We start from the raw sequence: 19094 nt of genomic DNA on the forward strand, positions 1-19094 counted from the left end.
TTCGGTCTTGTCAAGTCTTTCAAAGTGTTCAAAAAAATGAAAAAATATGCAGCTTTGTAGAAGCCATTTAAAAACCAGACAGTTTGTCATCACTCTTCACTGTGCTACTTTCACACAATTGGTGCACCCTATGAAATATACCCAACGTTCTACTCCGCGTAGAATCTCCACCTATGCCCAGGAGTGTAATCCTGCCAAGTAAATTGGTCTGATAGACTAGACCTGGCATTTTCCAATGAAACTGAACTCCGCCAGCTTCTTCCTTTTCCTTATCTGCCGTATCTACACTTCCCCTCCCCTGTGTCTAGCCCCACTTCCTCATATCCCACTTGCCCTTTGTTTATTTAATGTAGCCAGGACTAGCACATATATGCAGTGAAAGCAGATGATACCAGTGTATGTCTAATATAAAGACTAATATGTTAAATATAGCAGCATGACCTAACAAAATAGCATAAAGAACAATGAAAGAGCAAAAATATGTCAACAATGCAAATGTACTTGGATGCTTCTTATTACCCCTGTAGATTAAAATGGTCATACTTTGCATCTCTTCCCACAGTCCATACGGTCACCCTGTTTGTAAATATCTTTGGCTGTCTGGCCTGGTTCTTCGTTGAGGCGAGTCGAGGCGTTGACTTTGGATTGGCCATCCTGTGGTTTCTGCTTTTCACTCCATGCTCCTTTGTTTGCTGGTACAGACCACTTTATGGAGCCTTCAGGTAAGCTGCAGCTTATAGTTTGCATTGCTTGGCAAAGCCCTTTAGGCATGGTCTTGGCAAGCTTACAGTTTGCTGCATTAATTTGCATCTGGATTTGTAGAGTTTCTATGATCTCCGAGGTTAAAGTGGTAAAGCTGGCCACCAGTATCAACAAATCAGCTCGATATGTGTCCTAAAAATCCATAAAAAGATTAGTCAATTAGATTATTTTCAAGACATGTCTGACCACAGTAACAGATTACATCTGCCGACTGGACTGTCAAACTGCAAACTAATGATGTCACGTGCTCGGATGTATGGCAGCATTACCCTAACCCTACGCATGTCCTACCTAACGTACCGTACTATTCTGAGGCTGATCTGGGAATAATACCATTACTGTTATAATGTAGCACCAAGAAGATACAAGCCTCTGTAATAAGGATGCACCCAATCCATATCTATGATATAGTGAAATGCTGGGTGCTTTTACAAACTGTTTATTCCAATATCATAGTTAATCCAAACCCTAATTTGTGTATTAAATTGACTGATTACTTTGACCAAATCCAGTGTTGTAGTGAAATGGTTAACTTGGTAATGGGTTAAAACTGTGTGTATTAAATCACCAAAACTTCCACAGTAATACACAGCAACATTGCTGAAATATTGAAACCTTTTTCCCCTTAAAATCACTTCCATAAATGAGAAGTTTCTCTGTAACCCTTACACCGCCAATAGAAGTGATTCAGTCCTGTACATATTGTGTAGGAAACGGTACGCTTCCTAGTAACTGAAAACACATTCTTGGCGCACACAATATTCATTCCCGAGCTTCATGACGGGGCACAGTAAAATGCATATCCATGCTGTAGGCATTTTAAAATATGTATCGGTTTATAGCTGAATTTAACCGATGGTTAACTGGTTAATCTGAAATAGACCATTTCACCACTTGTAAACCAGCACATTGGAGCTGTAATGTTTGAATAATGTGAAAATAATTTATAAAAATAGATGCAAATGTAAAAGGTGGAGCTGCCTGCAGCCACCAATCAAATGTTTTCTTTCGTTTTCTAAACCGCGCTAGAAGAATGAGTCACAATTTGGTGGCTATAGTCTACGTTTTTTTCCTTCACCAATTTCCATAAAGCTCCCCTAATGTCTTTTGGATATCAAATTATCTGTTGTTCCAGTGTAATCAATTGAAATGTTGCTGTAGGATTTTTTAAATGAAGATAACCAGGCAAATCAATAAGTCCATCAGACAAAAATAATCAGAGAGCCTCCCTTCCCCCCCGAGTTTCATCTCCCCAGTGCTCGAGCTTTCTGCCTTTATCACAGACACTGGGTTGTCGTGCAGTAGTTTGTGTAGAAATCTTTTCCTGTCCGGCCTAGAAAGGTTTCTATGCAAGATACCACATTCCCCCATGTCCGTTGTGAAATGAGAAGCTGGGTGGAAATGCACAGGACTGAGACATAGACACTGTACAATGGGCAAATATTCTTATCCAGGTACATCACACTAGAACAGCTTAAAGTACATTTTAGGAGGACATCACTTCCTTATTGCAGTGCAAACATATATTTGGGTCTTACCATGCAACTTGCACATGTATTTTTAGCCTAAAGACACTGGTCCAGGGAATACAAACTAACACTGTAAGTGAAAACTCTACAGAAACAATAAAAGATCTGCATCAGCATGTGCACCTTAGATAACCTCAGGATCTTGTTCCTTTGTTTTATACCAAATCAAACGGTACCTTTTTATATATCCTATTATAATAACTGGTACTAGAGGGGTGTGTGTGTGTTAATTGCAACCAAATGTTTAGGCCTTACAGTTACATAACATGAGGTGTGGTGCTGCATAAAGGCTTTATCACAATTATTTCATTTACTTGCAGGAGTGACAGTTCTTTCAGGTTCTTCGTGTTCTTCTTTGTGTACATCTGTCAGTTTGGTGTACATGTTCTTCAAGCCGCTGGGTTTAAAGGCTGGGGTAACTGGTAAGTCTCATACTTTAGGAAATGTTTTATTAACCAACAACCTGAGAATTGAGCGTGAATATAGTACATGTACACTGTACTACCATATAAATATGTAACCTTTCTAAAAACCTAAATGCACAACACAAATCCAAAGGACCTGGATTGGATTAATGCACAGACAGTCCTGCTGACGGTCTCCCCCTTGTCTCTCATACTTGCCCAACTATTCATTATCCATAGGTCATATTTGACGTCTGTATGCCTTGCCCACTTTCAGGAGAGTTTCTTCAGGCCAAAGTATCCTAAGTGTCCTGGTTCACCTGTTCTTTTATTTTAAATGGTCACAGACAGTTGCAGATTTCTAGAGCCAAGTTTCCAAACTTATTATTGATGACAGAGCTCGCCCTGACCTCCTAGATCTGCAGGTTTGTCTACTTGTATAATAGCTGCTCTGTAGACATATGAAAAGCACAAGCGGATGGTGTTGGCTATCCTCTACTTCCCCCACACAAGCCAAGTGACTCAAATTCATCAGTGACCTAGAAGATAAATATGTTCAAAGTTCTGAACGTTTGATTGTATAACCCAGAAAGTAAAGCACCTTCCCTTGTAAGCCTCCTCCTAGCGGCACATCCTCTCCTTTCTATATGCATTTCCTCAGAAAAATTGCATAACTCCCAGTGGTAGATTTACTAAAGCTTTTAAAAAGGAAAAGTGGAGATGTTGCCCATAACAACCAATCAGATTCTAGCTATCAAATTATATAGTACCCTAGTAAAAGAATAGCTAGAATCTGGTTGCTATGGGCAACATCTCCACTTTTCCTTTTTAGAAGCTTTAGTAAATCTACTCCGAGTGATATTCTTCAAAAGTCATATTTTCAGTTTGTTGTGTCAAAAATCTGTCAAGAATTAATTTTGAGAGAGTGTGGAAAAAGTAGATGATACCACAAAACTTGTGAAATATGTGATGAAATAAATGTGTATACCCATATAAAAAAAATGTACAGATTTAATGTAAATGTCAAATCCAAAATAACTATGTGGTAAATTTATTTTACAAAACAAGTGTTCTCTGCTCCCCCAAGTGGTGCTTTGGCGGGTGTTAAACACCATCTCCCAACCATGTGATAATTTTATTGAACAGATAGGATACAGAGTAGTTGATATTTCTGTCCTAGTTTGGGCCCCAAGTCAACCAACCCTCCTAAGTACCTTCAGACTGTGATGAGGTGCCCGATACAGCTCAGACCCATGTCTGCAGGGGGTGTGACCTTGAGGCAGTAGTGGGCGGGGCCAAATAAACCTATGCTTGAGTGCGGTGCATACAAACATGATAATCAGTGGGAATGTACAGCCTGGACCCATGTTGTAGTCATGTATCATACAAGTATTCATGATGTACATCACGTTGTGGGTACATGTGGAGATATTTTTGATTATTCTGTATTATTACACTTCTTACCACACTGTTGTATAGTGACCAGTGTTCTTATAAAACTGCCTGTTTATATTCAGGTGACTAGTACACATCTTTGTGTGGATTGATTTTACCTTTTATGGGATTTATTACACAATTTATTGTTGTGATAATGTGTTACAGCTGGGACTTTGTTTCTATGAATACTGAAATTAAATTCTATATACTTCCGTTTATATGATGCCAAGATGATACTGTTTGTTACATTAGTCTAACATTATTTTGCATATGGATATATTAAATATTATCAAAACTAATGTTTATATTATATAATTAGCATATATGTTTTATTATTTTGTCCTGTGTTATTCTGATTAATATAATGAGATGTATTGTGGTCTTATTAGAGGATTACTGTAGATTCATGTTTTTATCTTCAACTTTTGAGTTCCAGCAACCATTTCATAGTAATTTCACTGCTTTGACATGAATATACTCCCACTGAGTGCCATGACATGCACCATACAGACGTGCTTGGCCTCGCCCATCGCTGACCCAAAGATTGTCTCTATTCACCACGCTGGCACGCGTGCTTTGTGTACCTGGCATCTCCTCATACCTATGGGCATGGATTGTGGGAGTCCTGGTACTTTATCCCTAAAGGCGAGGTTATAAGGGAAAATTAACTGGATCAACCCTTTAAAAATGTTTTTGCACAGCCATAAAAATAGATTGAGAGGAGATACATAAATGAACTGTAATTTGTAATATTAGTCATCTGAATGCAATGTCATTTTACTGAAGAGGAATTTCTAATAAATATATTGGCTTTGTGTGAGGTTTTCAACACAGGAGGATGTACTGTATTACTTATCTTATTTACTACAGTATTAATACAGTGAAATGTCTTTTGTTTCCAGCGGTTGGATTTCTGCACTAACTGCCCTCAACAGCAATATTCCAGTGGGGGTTATAATGATATTGATTGCCGCCCTTTTCACAGGCTCTGCAGTAGTATCGCTAGCCATGTTTAAAAAGGTAAGCGTGTACTCTGAGGATAATTGGAGTTAATAATGGTCATTAACGAAGCTGCAGGAAAATGCAAGTAATGTTGTATATGCGTAAATGAGTGGCATTGCCTATCCTACATATACACAAGTTCAAGTCCAGTGAGCTGTCATGTTTAATGTGCGTCTAAATGGTGCAGAAGCTGGTCCCATTCACAATGTAGGGTAACTCCAAATATCTGCCACCTCTAACAAGGAAAAGCAAGTCCATGCAGCTGCCTACTAAACCAGGCTCCTCTATTGTTCTACAACATGAAATCTCACTTCTGCATTAGGCACACATCTGCAGTTATCTAACGTTCATTGAGCAAGACCTATGGGAAAGAGGTAAGAGCCTCTAAGGTCGCTTCCACCTTGACGCAGTAAGCTACAAGTACAAACTGTTTCATTCACACACTTTCTGCTTTGAAAAGATCATTGATATTTTTCACTTATTTCAAAGTTTTAGCACTGCAAATGTGACCGAACACCCATAAAATCTATATAAATGTCTGCAATGAGCTGCTGCTTTTGGTCTATATCATCAAAATGCAAAACTTTTGTAGAATGTAACCTAATTGATCTTCATCTCCATATTAAAATGACATTAATTTATAGTGCTATTCTGTTCCAGCATGTCAGTGGTCAATGACGCTATCCAGTAGATTAAAGATCCTGCAGAGATATAGGTTTTGTGTGCACGTGAGATGTGGCCACTTGTGACCAACAGCAGAAGGGCCGGCACATACCAGTCTTGGCAACACAAAATAGCTTTATTAATAACATATGTAATAAATATTTATGCTATTTCCCTGCTGGTCATTGGCGGAAGTTCTACATGGACAATTAAATCAATAAATTATTTCTGATGGGTATAATTTGAAAGTCACATTATTGATATTGAAGAGACAACCCCATTGCAGCTAAACTCTACATTCTAATAAGTGTTGGTCACTAAGACCACCTACTGCAGCTCCCTAATTGCTTTCATGCTTCTAGCTGATAGATCTGACGTTAACTTATTTTTCTTAATGTAATGGATGTATCTTTGTAGTGTTGTTGATGAATAACTTTACTGACCGTGTCATGTCCCTCAGGAAGCGTGTCTCTTATACAGAAGGCTTTGCCTCATAAGTAAGCCCTCACATTGCCCCTCTATGAACACCTTGAATCCTGAAAGTGATTCGCCTAATCAAATGTTTTGAATGCCCCATAATGAGCTGCACTTTGTGACACGTCGGTATAACCACTTTTCTCTGTATGATGTGTGAGAGTTCATTTAAAGGTTATTTAAAGTAACTTTTATCCTACATCCCTCTCTCCCCAAACCGTTGGAGCGGCAGAGGTTCCGCTCCTGCTATCTCTGATATTTGGGAGAACATGGCACTTACAAGCTAGGTGTGAAGCGTAAGGTCTGTATTTGGGCAGGTGAATAGCTGGTCATGATATCATGTAGTGTTTATTATTACCAGTGGGCGCCACGGAGTAAAATGGGGAAGTGTATATACATACAGCTATATCCTGTAGTAGGGGATTGTGCTCGGAGACGCAGTACATCATTGTAGTGATTCTACTCCATATGGAGGAATAAAATGAGAATGTGTAAAGGGTTGGGTTGTCCACCTCTTGTTATCCCTGGGCTTGCCTTTGTATCTTTGACCCATGTTGCTGGGTTTATTTCCTGCAGGTACACGGACTGTACCGGACAACAGGCGCCAGCTTTGAGAAGGCCCAGCAAGAGTTTGCAACAGGCGTGATGTCTAACAAAACCGTGCAGACTGCTGCAGCCAATGCCGCTACTACAGCCGCAAGCAGCGCCGCCCAGAATGCTTTCAAGGGTAACCAGATGTAAGGGGGCCGGCCGCAGGCTACAACTACCGTCATCGCTCTTCAGTCACTTCCTCCAGCAATGTTTGCAACAACCACAAAAGACTTTAAATTGCACTTGCCATGTGTATTTGTTCCATCCATGCCCATTCAATGCCGGTGGGAACTGCAATGTGACCTTCTGTAGAGGGCTCCTAAGGCACGCAGTGGGTTTATTGGTTGTGCATGGTGTAAACCAATGATGCTGTAACTGGATCCCTATACACCTCACTCCCACCACTCCAGTCCTCCCCATCCTTATTTCCCTGAGTGCAGAATGCTCTGCCCAAATATAGTCTATATAATTCTGGTGGATAACTGTAGTGTGACTGGAGTAATTAATTAGGTTGGAATTGTCTTGAGGTACTACATGCAGAAAGTATTTGCTAATTTTTTACGCTAACGGGTACATATTTTTATTTTCTGTTGTAGTATTTACTCCTTTTTTTTTTTTGTTTTGATTTGTTGGTACCTTATTTTAAGTATAGAACAATACATTAGTCAATCGTTTATAGAAGTGCTTGCCCTGCTGTTAGAGAAGCTAGTGAGCAATCCATACATACATATTGTAAGTAACCGCTGCATCTGGTTTATTTTTATTCTTTTAGTGGCTAAAGCACAAAGGTTATGTCGTCTTAGAAGCAGCACGCTGAAGTTACAGTGTTACTGTGTTACTCCTCGTCCTTTATACTGGGTTATAGCAAACAGATAGTCAAGGACACCACTCTGATAACTGTGAAATGGTAGATGTCTAAACTTAAACGTGTATTTTGAGTTATCTTCACTTGTTATGGAATTACTTGTCCATTAGAAAGGCAGGCAGTATCAGTGTTTGTGCTGAATTTCTCCATAGCCTCTTTGTGTTTGTGTGTGTGTTTGTGATGTCTATGTAAACACTTACATTTTGCTGTTTTTGTTATGTCATGCAGTGCATTGTTAAGTTACTTTTGTTTATTTTATTATTATTTTTTTTATAGTAACTAGCGGAAGTAGGTAACTTGCTGTATGCTTTCAAAAGGTCTTTTAGCAGACCGATTGTATCACTGATAATGTCTCTACAAGTTGAAATGTTGCTGAAGTTCTGATACCATGATGGAAGATTCTCCATTCTAATGTAAAATCCCCTGTGTCTTTTTTACTTAGATCACTAACGGCCTCTTTTATTCAAAAATACAGTATTCTTTTCCATCACTGTTCATAGGTCTTTAAATATAAAGCTTGTATCCCACTTTTGAGGCTACATCTGCACACTTTGGCTTCATACAGGCAATCCTTCCTTTACCTACCCCTGCAGGTAGGGATTTTACCAAGGGAAACTGTTACTTAAACTATCAGTAGTTTTAAATCCTCTTTGTTCCATTTGGGTTTTCTTAATTTATATGTATCTAAAACCTGGGATTATAAAGTGTAATATTCCTTATGTTGTGACACACCAATATGAATTTATTGTCATCCTGTAAGTGTGATTTTATTTGATATATTTAAGAATGTTTGACAGCTGTTACATTGTGAATCCCAGCTCCAACCTTGTGCGTTGTGGAACAGCTTGAGAGACTGGAACTGCCAGGAAAAAAGATGGTGGTACAAGCAGTTTGGTGATAAAATATAATTATATCATCACTGAAAATGATGAATTTTTTATTTTTATAACTGTGAGAAATCCAACCACTGGTAAATCAATCAGCTAGCCACAATTATTATCGAATTGGTGACATTAAAGTATTAATATCTATTAAACAGATGGTTTAGTATTGTAAACACTTTACTTTTTTTTTATGTTTTTGCTGAAATGTTGGAGCCGTCATTTTACAGGCATTGTTTCCTGACGGGCCATTAAAATATCCTGGTAATATGTGTTTAACATTTCATAGTTATTTCAGAACTATTTTTTATTTTTTTTATTTCCCCCCCATTTGTGCAAACTTAAGTACTGAAACACAATGTGCACAGAAATGAAGGGACTTAATATGAAAACATTGATTTTTCAATAGAACGTTGCATTAATAAGTGTTTCACTTTTATATGTGGAGTTTCACCGTCAATGTGCGTCTGTAGCGCTGTACTGCAGGAGGAAGCCATTTTAACATCCCATATCCAATCAGTCGATAGAAGCCCTGTATTGGCATCACTTTGTGAGGACGAATGCATGAAATGTTGTTTTTCAATCCAGCAACTACCACACAGGCCTGTTTATACCATTGTCCTTGGTCACTGCAAATGGTCAAACTACTATGCAAACTATGCATAACCATGTAGGATAATCTTCTATTTCTCTAATTCTGGTGCAATCGCATGATGATCCTTATCAGCCTGGATCTCTCGCTAACACGCTTGGATTTATCCCCCAACTTGAAAAAAGGGTTTTAGTTTTATTTTTTATTATAACTGACATATCTGTCACATTAGTTCAGTGATACTGGTGACATTTGGCACTTACTGTCGCTCTCTGACGCACACATTGCAGGCACCTGCGGAATCATTAAAGGGAAATAACCTGAAGAAAAACAGTAATGTAGATATATCCCATAGGTCAACATTTTACTATTGTTTAGTGGGGCCACAGTTATAATTGGCTTTGATACTTTATATTTGGCACTTTGTTCCACTTGCTTATCCTATAAATACACATAAGCGATAGATTCATCTCTGAGGCATGAAGCACGTTTTGCACTTGCCCTATTTTTTTTCTGGTTCAGAGCCATGATGACGCGATTATGTTGTTTTAGAAAATCAAGTAAGATTGGGCACATTGACATAATTATTATATACAACATCATTTCCCTTTTAATGAAACCTGATTGTGATCTATAGTAAACTAGCCGGTTCTGCTTGGTGTACATGGTTTACCTCATGTTCGGTAAAAATCATGTGATCTGTTATACTTGGTCACTGAATTTTACTGTGACGAAAATATTGTTTAATTATTGAATTTTTGGGAATAACGAATGTGATACGGTAACCAGCTGTGGGATTAGTACACATTTATTCTTGTGAGGTTTTGGTAGCTTTGTAAGCTGCATCCATAATGTAAGTCCAACTACATTTCAGACTTTTCCACATGAGATAAGCAAACTGACATCCAATATTCATCTGAATACGCAGTGCCACGTGACATTGTCTTATTGCAGTGTAGCTGGCACAATAATTGAAAACACTGTTTCGTTCGAAGGAAATGTCGGTCTTATGCACTAACTGTTTTAATTCTATTTGCATTAAAGTGGACCTATCGCATACATACAGTGGAGACGGCTATAAGACTAGGTACTAGTGACATTACTGAGGAAGGAAGCATGTGCTTTGTGATGTCGTTAAGCGCTAATGAACTGATATAGCTGAATGTTGGTTTAGCACACAAAATGGCTGCCTCCACTATGTGGGCCACAGGTCCACTTTATCTTCGATCAACTGTAAACACTGGAATGCTGCACTCTACAATCTTTCTGCATTGTAAAGCTTGGATTTTATTTATCTGAAGGATGTTTGTATATTTTGTAAATGACTAATAATGCTCTCCCATCACAGTTACAAAAAAAGAGAAAATTCATTGTCCTGTACAAATGTACTCTTTCCCACTCTGTGTTGCATGTCTGAGTAGTTCAGATGTTTTGTATATTTATTGTATTAACACAGAGTGTCATAGAATAAAATTCATATTTACGGATGTGTTATTCTGTCTCCACAATGAAAGTATAAACTTAGTCAAATATTTGTAATTGCTTTGATTTTTGCTAGTGTTTATTGATACTGAAATTAACCTGAATGTATTTACAGAGGAGTTTGAGATTTCATATTGAGACAGTACTGATTTGAGTCTCACAAATTAGAATTGGATGAAGTATTTTTATCCAGACCTTCCACCCAACTGGCAAAGATATGAGTACATTATATGCATACATTATTCCACACTTTTATTATCAATTAATTCTTGAGATAAATCTCCTAAATATATACAACAGGGGTGACCATTCAGAGATGAAGGGGTAAACTTATCAAGCTAAGAGTTTCCGGTGGGTTTGAAAAGTTGAGATGTTTCCTATAGCAACCAATCCGATTCTAGTTATCATTTATTTTTTACATTGTACAAAATGACAGCTAGAATGTGATTGGGTGCTGTAGGCAACATCTTCAAAAAAAAAAAAAAATAGCTATATATACTGCAAAAGAGTCAACTCTACCTATTCTATGTCTGCATATACATATACACCGCATAAACACACGCATACATACCATATACACATACATTTAAAATAGAACATAATTAATCTTACTAAGAGAAAAAGAAAATATCCAACATTGCTAAAAATGTTCACAATAATCACCAAATCAGCACAGATTTTACCTCACTGCTGTGTCCAGCAGAGGAGGGTTCAAAGGGCTATTTATAGTCTCTTCACAGTAGCTCACACTGATACTGCATCCACAGTCACTGTGGAGGTACTGTTGATGTGAAGATATACAAAGAAAAATCATAAATGACCAACCTGCTCCTCAGACCTCTCCACATGCCCATTAGACTGCACACATGACACAAGATTACCCTACATGCCCCTTCTATGCCATCAGAACTCCTCACATACCACAGCAGACCAACGCACCTTTCATTAAATCTAACAAAATGCCCCTTATTTACCTGTCACGTTGTACATACAGCTTCTGGAACCTGTGCAGAGGAAGGAGTGGGAGCACACTAAATTGTCTCTTCCTTCCCTGTTTGGATTGCCTGACACAGAGAAGTCAAGCTTCCTGGGGACCCGTCTGGCCCTGCTAGTGCATCATGTTCAGGTCTTGCTCTCAGCTGGAGCCACATTTTAAAGTATAAAGAGCTGCTTGTTGGCCACCGCTGATGTATAACATCTTGTGTGCAGGGGTGTAGCAAGGAGCCATGGTGCCTTGCGTTAGCGCACTCTATCTTGGTCCCTTCCAGCACTTCATGTGGTAAATGAAACAGGAGGGTTTCTGGATGAACATTTCAGCCAGTCTCTGGACATCCTGTCACTTTTAGTGTTTATTTCCAAACAGGCTTTTTTTCCTTAGTTCATTCTAAGGGGGAGATTCAGTTAGACGTGAGGTGTCTTTGGGTTGTCCGTGTGACTGGACTGGGCCACACTGCCAAAATAAAATCTCCCACTGGCTGTCAATCTGCAGTGATTAAATGGACTGTCAAACTAGGACCAACCAATTCTTGAATTGCGCCTGGTGGAATGGTAGAGAACTTATTGCGGACACATGAGGGTGTAAGAAAGGACAGCTCGAAGCCCTGACACTTTACAAAAGTGTGGAAGAAGTTAATTTTAGGAGGGACTGTGTGTTCTCCAAGATTTGGAGGTGGGGAAAGATAAGTTACCCATTGTCTTCCACAGGACTGGCCCAGGCTTTGTGGCAGGGTCACAGCAGAGGAGCCAGCTCATCGCCACTCACTCTAAACCCCTGGCCAGGCACCCACCAATGTTGAAAAAAGGAGAGACCCAGGGGTTTGCCCGAGGAGGGGAAAAGCACAGTGAGAATTTGACCATAGAATGAGTATCCTCTCCTCCCGGGAGTGGCTCCTTATATTTGAGTATTGATTCGTGACTGGTGTTGAGGTTCTGTTCTTTACCAGTAGACCCGGTGATCATCACTGTCCTGTATCTTGGGAAGGAGGCTGTTGCTCCATATTGGGACCTGTTATCACCTCACTCCACTGGCAGATACTTGCCAGGTTCTGGGTAAATTGGTGCGCCCATAGGAGTGGGAAGACTGATACCCAGATCCCCACCATTCTGGTGGAGAGTTAGCCAAGCAGCCGGGAACCGCAAGATACCAGGGGGTCAATGTATCAAGCTTTGAGTTTCCGGCGGGTTTGAAAAAGTAGAGATGTTGCCTATAGCAACCAATCAGATTGTAGCTATTATTTTGTGGAATGTACTAAATAAATGACAGCTAGAATGTGATTGGTTGCTGTGGGCAACATCTCCACTTTTCAAACTTGCCAGAAAATCTCAGCTTGATACATTTACCACCAAGACTCCCTGGACCTTCTTTTGACAGAGTTTTGCATGGCTAAGGTGGGTGGGGAACCTTGCTGGGCCTCCTATAGACGCTGGTGATCCACTGACCAATTGTTAAAAGTGAGCAGTTTACTTTTCTGACAGTAAAACAACAGAATATAAAAGATATCGTTGTACCTTTCCTGTGTGATTTCTGAACCTAAGGGGGGCCAGGTAACCTAGTGAACTTCGGTTTTAAAAACCTGCTGTCCTCACAGTGCAAGAGCCACCTTGCATCAGATATTTGACAGAAATCTTCTCATTTTTCCTTGCACCCCATAGAGGTGTAAGGAAAACCGAGCGGAGATTTCTACCAGAATTCCTGGTGCTGTGGCGTGCGGCAAAATGTAAAGATCTCTGATGTTTTTGTATTTATTTGTAAATGGAGTGTATAACATTGAGCTCTTGCATTGTATTTTACATTTAAACTATATTAAATTAGAATCACTGGTGTGGTCAATTGTGTATAAACTAAAATTACTGAATATTAATTTACAAGGTACCAAAATTCCCAACTATCTGTCATGTAAACTCTTCAATGAATGTATTGTGATGTATTGTCCACTAGAGGCTGCTGAAGAGCAAGTTTTTCATTGATTGACGATATGCCCCAGTCTAAATGGGATGTTATTTCTGTGAAAGAAATGGAAAATGTGTGTAAACTTCACTCAAGCCACTGATGGAGAGAGCGTATAAATGCTAACTTGCAAACTGTCTAATCACATTATGTACCCTGCTCAATGGCTACCTTCAGTTCCAGAATGATCAACCCCCTTTTAAATTATACAATATATGGTAATCGGATGATAAATCAAGCTCTCCATCAGTGATGTGGAAGAGATGAGGTGATACTTATCTGTATGATTATCTAAGCCAGTGGTTCCCAAACGTTTTCAGTACATGACACATTTTTTCAAAGCACCCCTCGGAAATAATTACAAAGCACTCCCCAATTATCGTAATAAGTATTTAGGTCAGGGCAGAAATATTTATTAGGTTGTTTGCAAAAACAATACACATAATTCCAGGGGAAAATAATATTTTTATATATTTTTTTTTCAATTATATTTCTGTCAAAGAACTATTTACAGCTGTCATTAGGAATAGCTATAATAGGAGCTATCAAGAGGAATAAGATCAAACAAAATAAAAACAATATGTACTAAAATCATAACACTGCCCCTTCATGCTCACACTGCCCCCTTCATGCTCATACTGCCCCCTTCATGCTCACTGACCCTTCACTATCACACTGACCCTTCACTATCACACTGACCTTCCTCTTTCTTTCCCCCCCCCATCGCTATTTTCTATCACTATTTCCTCTCTGTTCCTTTACATACCTTACTTGGCCTATTTTCCTCCTGTTCCTCTCAGTACAGCTCCTCACTGAATATGTGGGGGGTGATGACATCATGCCCAACATTCAATGAGAAAGGAACTGTGAGGAGGGATGAGGACGCCGGGTCCCGGGCTCCGCCAGATTGGTAAGTACTTTCTTTTATTTATTTATTTATTTTTTGCCCCAGCCGTGGCATCCCTGTGATAGCGCCGCGGCGCATACTTTGGGAACCACTGGTCTAGGTGCTCTGAGAACAATGCACAATGGATATTGGATAAATACAAACAATATATCACTTTTTCTCAAACTGCTTTATGTATACTTCTGAATAAATGGATATTTTATACATAATTATGTCAGTTACATAATCACTTTGGTCACCTAAAAAGGTTTTGGCAGTGTTATGTATATTGTGAGAGCAAATGAAATTCTATGAAGAGGAGAGTGATACTCAAACAGTAATATGTAAGCACATAAGAGGTGTAAATAAATCCTGTTGTAGCCTGCTTTGCATCTAATGCCAATTTATTTATTAATTCAGATCAATAATTTAGGTGGTGGGAAGGACTTTTACACAAATATGGAAATTAGCACCAACCTCCCACTTAAAAGAAAAAAAAATAAATAATATTTCCAGAGTTCCAGCTCTGTGCTTTCTTCTTGGAGAAGTCTTGGGTGTGCTAACATGAACAAGTGACTGTGAATATACATCGTATTGCCTCAGTTGGCAATTTATATATTCTCTCAATGTATCTGAGGAATTGGCAAGAACTGGTTTATTTACAAGAAGTGTGTGTGTGTCCAGGGCATTGCCCCCCCCCCCCCCCCCATCTCGCCCTTCGTTTCATTGTTACATGTTGAATTGATAAGAAATGTCCATTTACTATTTCAGTAACAAATTATTATTAGGAACCAACGGTGATCGGTTGGAAGCATAATGCTGAACTATTGACTAACTGAGTGCTGGTATCTCACAGCCTGAGACATGAAAACTGTAGCCAATACAACAATATAAAACAGATGAACTGCAAGGAAGATTTAATTATAAACCAGAATAAGAAGCCTTACTATGACCTTACAATAAAGCCAAATCTTGTGATATAAATAAGTCATTGTTTGGAAAGTCCAACAAAATGACTGATGATGTCATAACAATTATTACCAAATAGAATGAAGACAATGAAACAAAATACAGAATAGATTTTATTCATACCAAGATTACACCATCAATAGATATATTTTTATATATGGCTGTTAGGAATCTGCATAATCCTGTGAGGGGGTCAGCGAGTACATAACGTACAAGAGATTCCTCTATGTGACAGACACAGCAGACGTAGAGAAACTTCGGCCCAGGCATCACTTGTGACCAGGGCCTGATTATCCAATAGGCTGACTAGGATGCAAGGCTTTTAGGGGGAGCAAAATTGTGACAGGGAGACATACAAACTGAAATTAATTTTAAAACATAAGAGAATAGTTGTTCTCCAAAATATAAACAAAACCTGAAAGAAAATTGCAGCAAGATTTTATGACGTATTACCATGGTCAAGGCTGAAGGCAATGAGTCATCCTTGGGCAGCCCTGGAGGGTAAGTGAGTAGGAGAGACAAGTATAGTGACGGGCACAGGTACCTCAGACCCCCTTTCTCCCAGAGTAACACTTGTTCTTGTCTTCATTCTGATTTTAATGAAAACAAAACGAGTGACAAAGATTGCTGTGACCCTTTTAGTCTTGTAGAGTTGAGTTTTGAAAATAAAAGAACATAAACTTTTGTCGGGGGGGGGAAAGGAAACAGAATTTTAAATTAGGACAAATTTGTTTTTACCTACCGCGTATTAGCCTGCTGTGGAAGGCGAGGGGCGCTACAAGTGTATTAGCCTAGGGCGGCCTGAACCATTAATCGGGCCCTGCATGTGACCTTAAAAATGGGAGAGCCACAGCTTACTGGTTCATTATCACCAAGGCTGATAAATAACCTCAGATTCCAGATATTTCATCATCATCATTTATTTATATAGCGCCACTGATTCCGCAGTGCTGTACAGAGAACTCACATCAGTCCCTGCCCCATTGGAGCTTACAGTCTAAATTCCCTAACAAACACAGACACACATCAATTTTTGATAGCAACCAATTAAACTACCAGTATGTTTTTGGAGTGTGAGAGGAAACCGGGGCACCCGGAGGAAACCCAAGCAAACACAGGGAGAACATACAAACTCCACATAGATAATGCCATGGTTGGGAATTGAACTCATGACCCCAGCGCTGTGAGGCAGAAGTGCTAAGCACTAAGCAACCGTGCTGCTTTTTATGGGACAGTTCCAATTTCAATCCTCTAAAGAAGGACTCTTAAGGAATTGGGGCTTGGTTTGGGAAAAGTAGAACACGTTAAAACCACAGAAGTTACTGGACAGAGCACACTTGGCCTTCTAGTTAATGCCAATAGCATTAACAAACAAGTTGGATGTATGAACCTCCTTTCATATATAGGTGCATTTCACACCACAATTATCCCATGTCTGTTTGCTGGGGGCTCACATCTCTGAGTGTTGTTAGAGATCACTGACACAATCACAGGAATGGACAGGTCGCTGCCTCCCACAAGACCAGCATCTCCTGATAGAGCCCCTAGTGCTGGGAGCATTCCAATGGTGACCTGTCTACAGGTCCTTCTGCCTCTGCACACTTCAAAACAGGGTACACACAGATGGAGTGACAAGTTAGACCCTACTCTAACGTACCTTAAAAGTCTCATTGTATCATCATCATCATTTATTTATATAGCGCCAGCAAATTCAGTTGCACTTTACAATTGGGAACAAATATTAATTAAACAATACTGGGTAATACATACAGACAGAGGGGTAAAAGGGTCCTGCTCGCAAGCTTACAATCTATGGGACAATGGGAGTTTGAAACACAAGGGCATGTGCTACATCATATTGCACACTGGACCAGCTAGAATGCAAGGGTAAAAGTATTGAGTGGGTTCTGTGTGTACCAATGTTGGTCAGAGGATTGTTTTCTTGTGTTAGCTGTGTAGAGGGTGGTAATAGGGGAGATTAAGATGGTGGTTGAGGAATATCATAAGCTTGTCTGAAGAGGTGGGTTTTCAGAGAAAGCTTGAAGGTTTGGAGACTAGCGGAAAGTCTTATTGTGCGAGGGAGGAAATTCCACAAAGTGGGCGCACCCTGAAAAAAGTCCTGTAACCGAGAATGGGAGGATGTGAGTGGAAGAGAGACGCAGATCTTGTGCAGAACGGAGGTGTCGAGTTGGGAGATATTTTGAGACAAGTGAGGAAATGTATGTTGGTGCAATTTTGTTGACGGTCTTGTATGTTAGTAGAAGAATTTTATATCTGATTCGTTGAAATACAGGCAACCAATGTAGAGACTGACAGATTGGCTCAGCAGAGGAAGAACGGTTTGCAAGGAAAATCAATCTAGCCGCTGCGTGCATAATAGATTGTAGGGGTTCAAGTCTGACTTTGGGAAGACTAGTAAGGAGGAAATTGTAATAGTCGATGCGGGAGATGAGTGCGGTGTCTTGTGTGAGATATGTGCGTATTCTGGAAATGTTCTTTAGGTGTTCTTTAGGTGTATGTAACATGATTTAGATATGGAGTTGATGTGGGGAATAAATGATAGTTGTGAGTCAAGGATTACACCTAGGCAGCGAGCTTGCAGGGTGGATTTATGGTCATGTTATCAACAGAAATAGGAATGTCAGGCAGGAAGCTTCTGTTTTTGGGTGGAAATATTATTAATTCAGTTTTTGAAAGATTGAGTTTGAGTTGGCGAGTAGACATCCAAGATGAAATGGCAGAAAGACAGTCCGTAACGCGAGACAACACAGATGGTGAAAGATCAGGAGGGGATATATAGATTTGTGTATCATCCGCATAGAGATGATACTGAAATTCAAAGGCGCTTATTTTTTTCCAAGAGAAGTGGTGTAGATAGAGAATAGCAGAGGACCTAGGACTGAGCCTTGTGGTACTCCAACTGATAAAGGAAGCGCAGAGGTGGATCCAGAGAAATTAACACTGAAAGAGTGATTAGATAGGTAGGATGAGAACCAGGATAGGACAGTGCCTTCAAGACCTAGGGATTGTAGCGTTTGTATGAGGAGAGAGTGGTCAACAGTGTCAAATGCAGCAGAGAGATCCAGGAGAATTAGAAGAGAGTAATGGTTATTATTTTTTGCTGTGATCAAATCATTGACAACCTTGGTCAGCGCCGTCTCTGTGGAGTGTTGAGAGCGAAAGCCTGACTGAAGAGGATCCAATAGGTTGTTTGCTGTAAGAAAGTGTGAGGCGAGTGTAAGCAATTCTCTCGAGAAGCTTGGAGGGGCATGGGAGCTGAGAAATGGGGCGGTAATTTGAGAGAGAGTTTGGGTCAGAATTTAGTTTTTTTTAAATGGGAGTAATCACTGCATGCTTGAATATTGATGGAAAAATACCAGTAGAAAGAGATAGATTACAGATTTTAGTTAGAGGGGGAATGAGCACAGGAGACAGGGATCTACTAATTTGTGAGGGATGGGATCAAGAGGACAGGAGGTAGAGTAGGAAGATGAGAAGAGAGTAGACACGTCCTCTTCATTTGTGGGATCAAATGAAGAGAGAGTGTCGGAGGGTGCTACAAAGAAATTGAGCCGATTGCTTGTCGAGGGAGATGATACCATTTCAAGTC

General features: G+C 39.7%; 1 protein-coding gene across 3 annotated transcripts in view; it reads left to right on the top strand.

The window, feature by feature from the left end:
• SCAMP1 (secretory carrier membrane protein 1) overlaps positions 1-19094 on the top strand; it is a 457689-nt gene that overhangs the window by 29833 nt on the left and 408762 nt on the right. For 2 of the 3 annotated variants that reach the window (XM_075182295.1, XM_075182282.1), the window contains exons 6-9: positions 563-722; positions 2612-2713; positions 5035-5152; positions 6848-10687. In XM_075182295.1, the coding sequence (XP_075038396.1) occupies positions 563-722; positions 2612-2713; positions 5035-5152; positions 6848-7012 (545 nt within the window). In that variant the 3' untranslated portion in view covers positions 7013-10687. Of the gene's footprint in view, positions 1-562; positions 723-2611; positions 2714-5034; positions 5153-6847; positions 10688-19094 lie in introns of those variants that run through there. The other variant, XR_012678477.1, reaches the window with a different exon arrangement.

The sequence above is a fragment of the Mixophyes fleayi genome, chromosome 1 (genome assembly GCF_038048845.1).
Source record: "Mixophyes fleayi isolate aMixFle1 chromosome 1, aMixFle1.hap1, whole genome shotgun sequence".
Lineage (NCBI taxonomy): Eukaryota > Metazoa > Chordata > Amphibia > Anura > Limnodynastidae > Mixophyes > Mixophyes fleayi.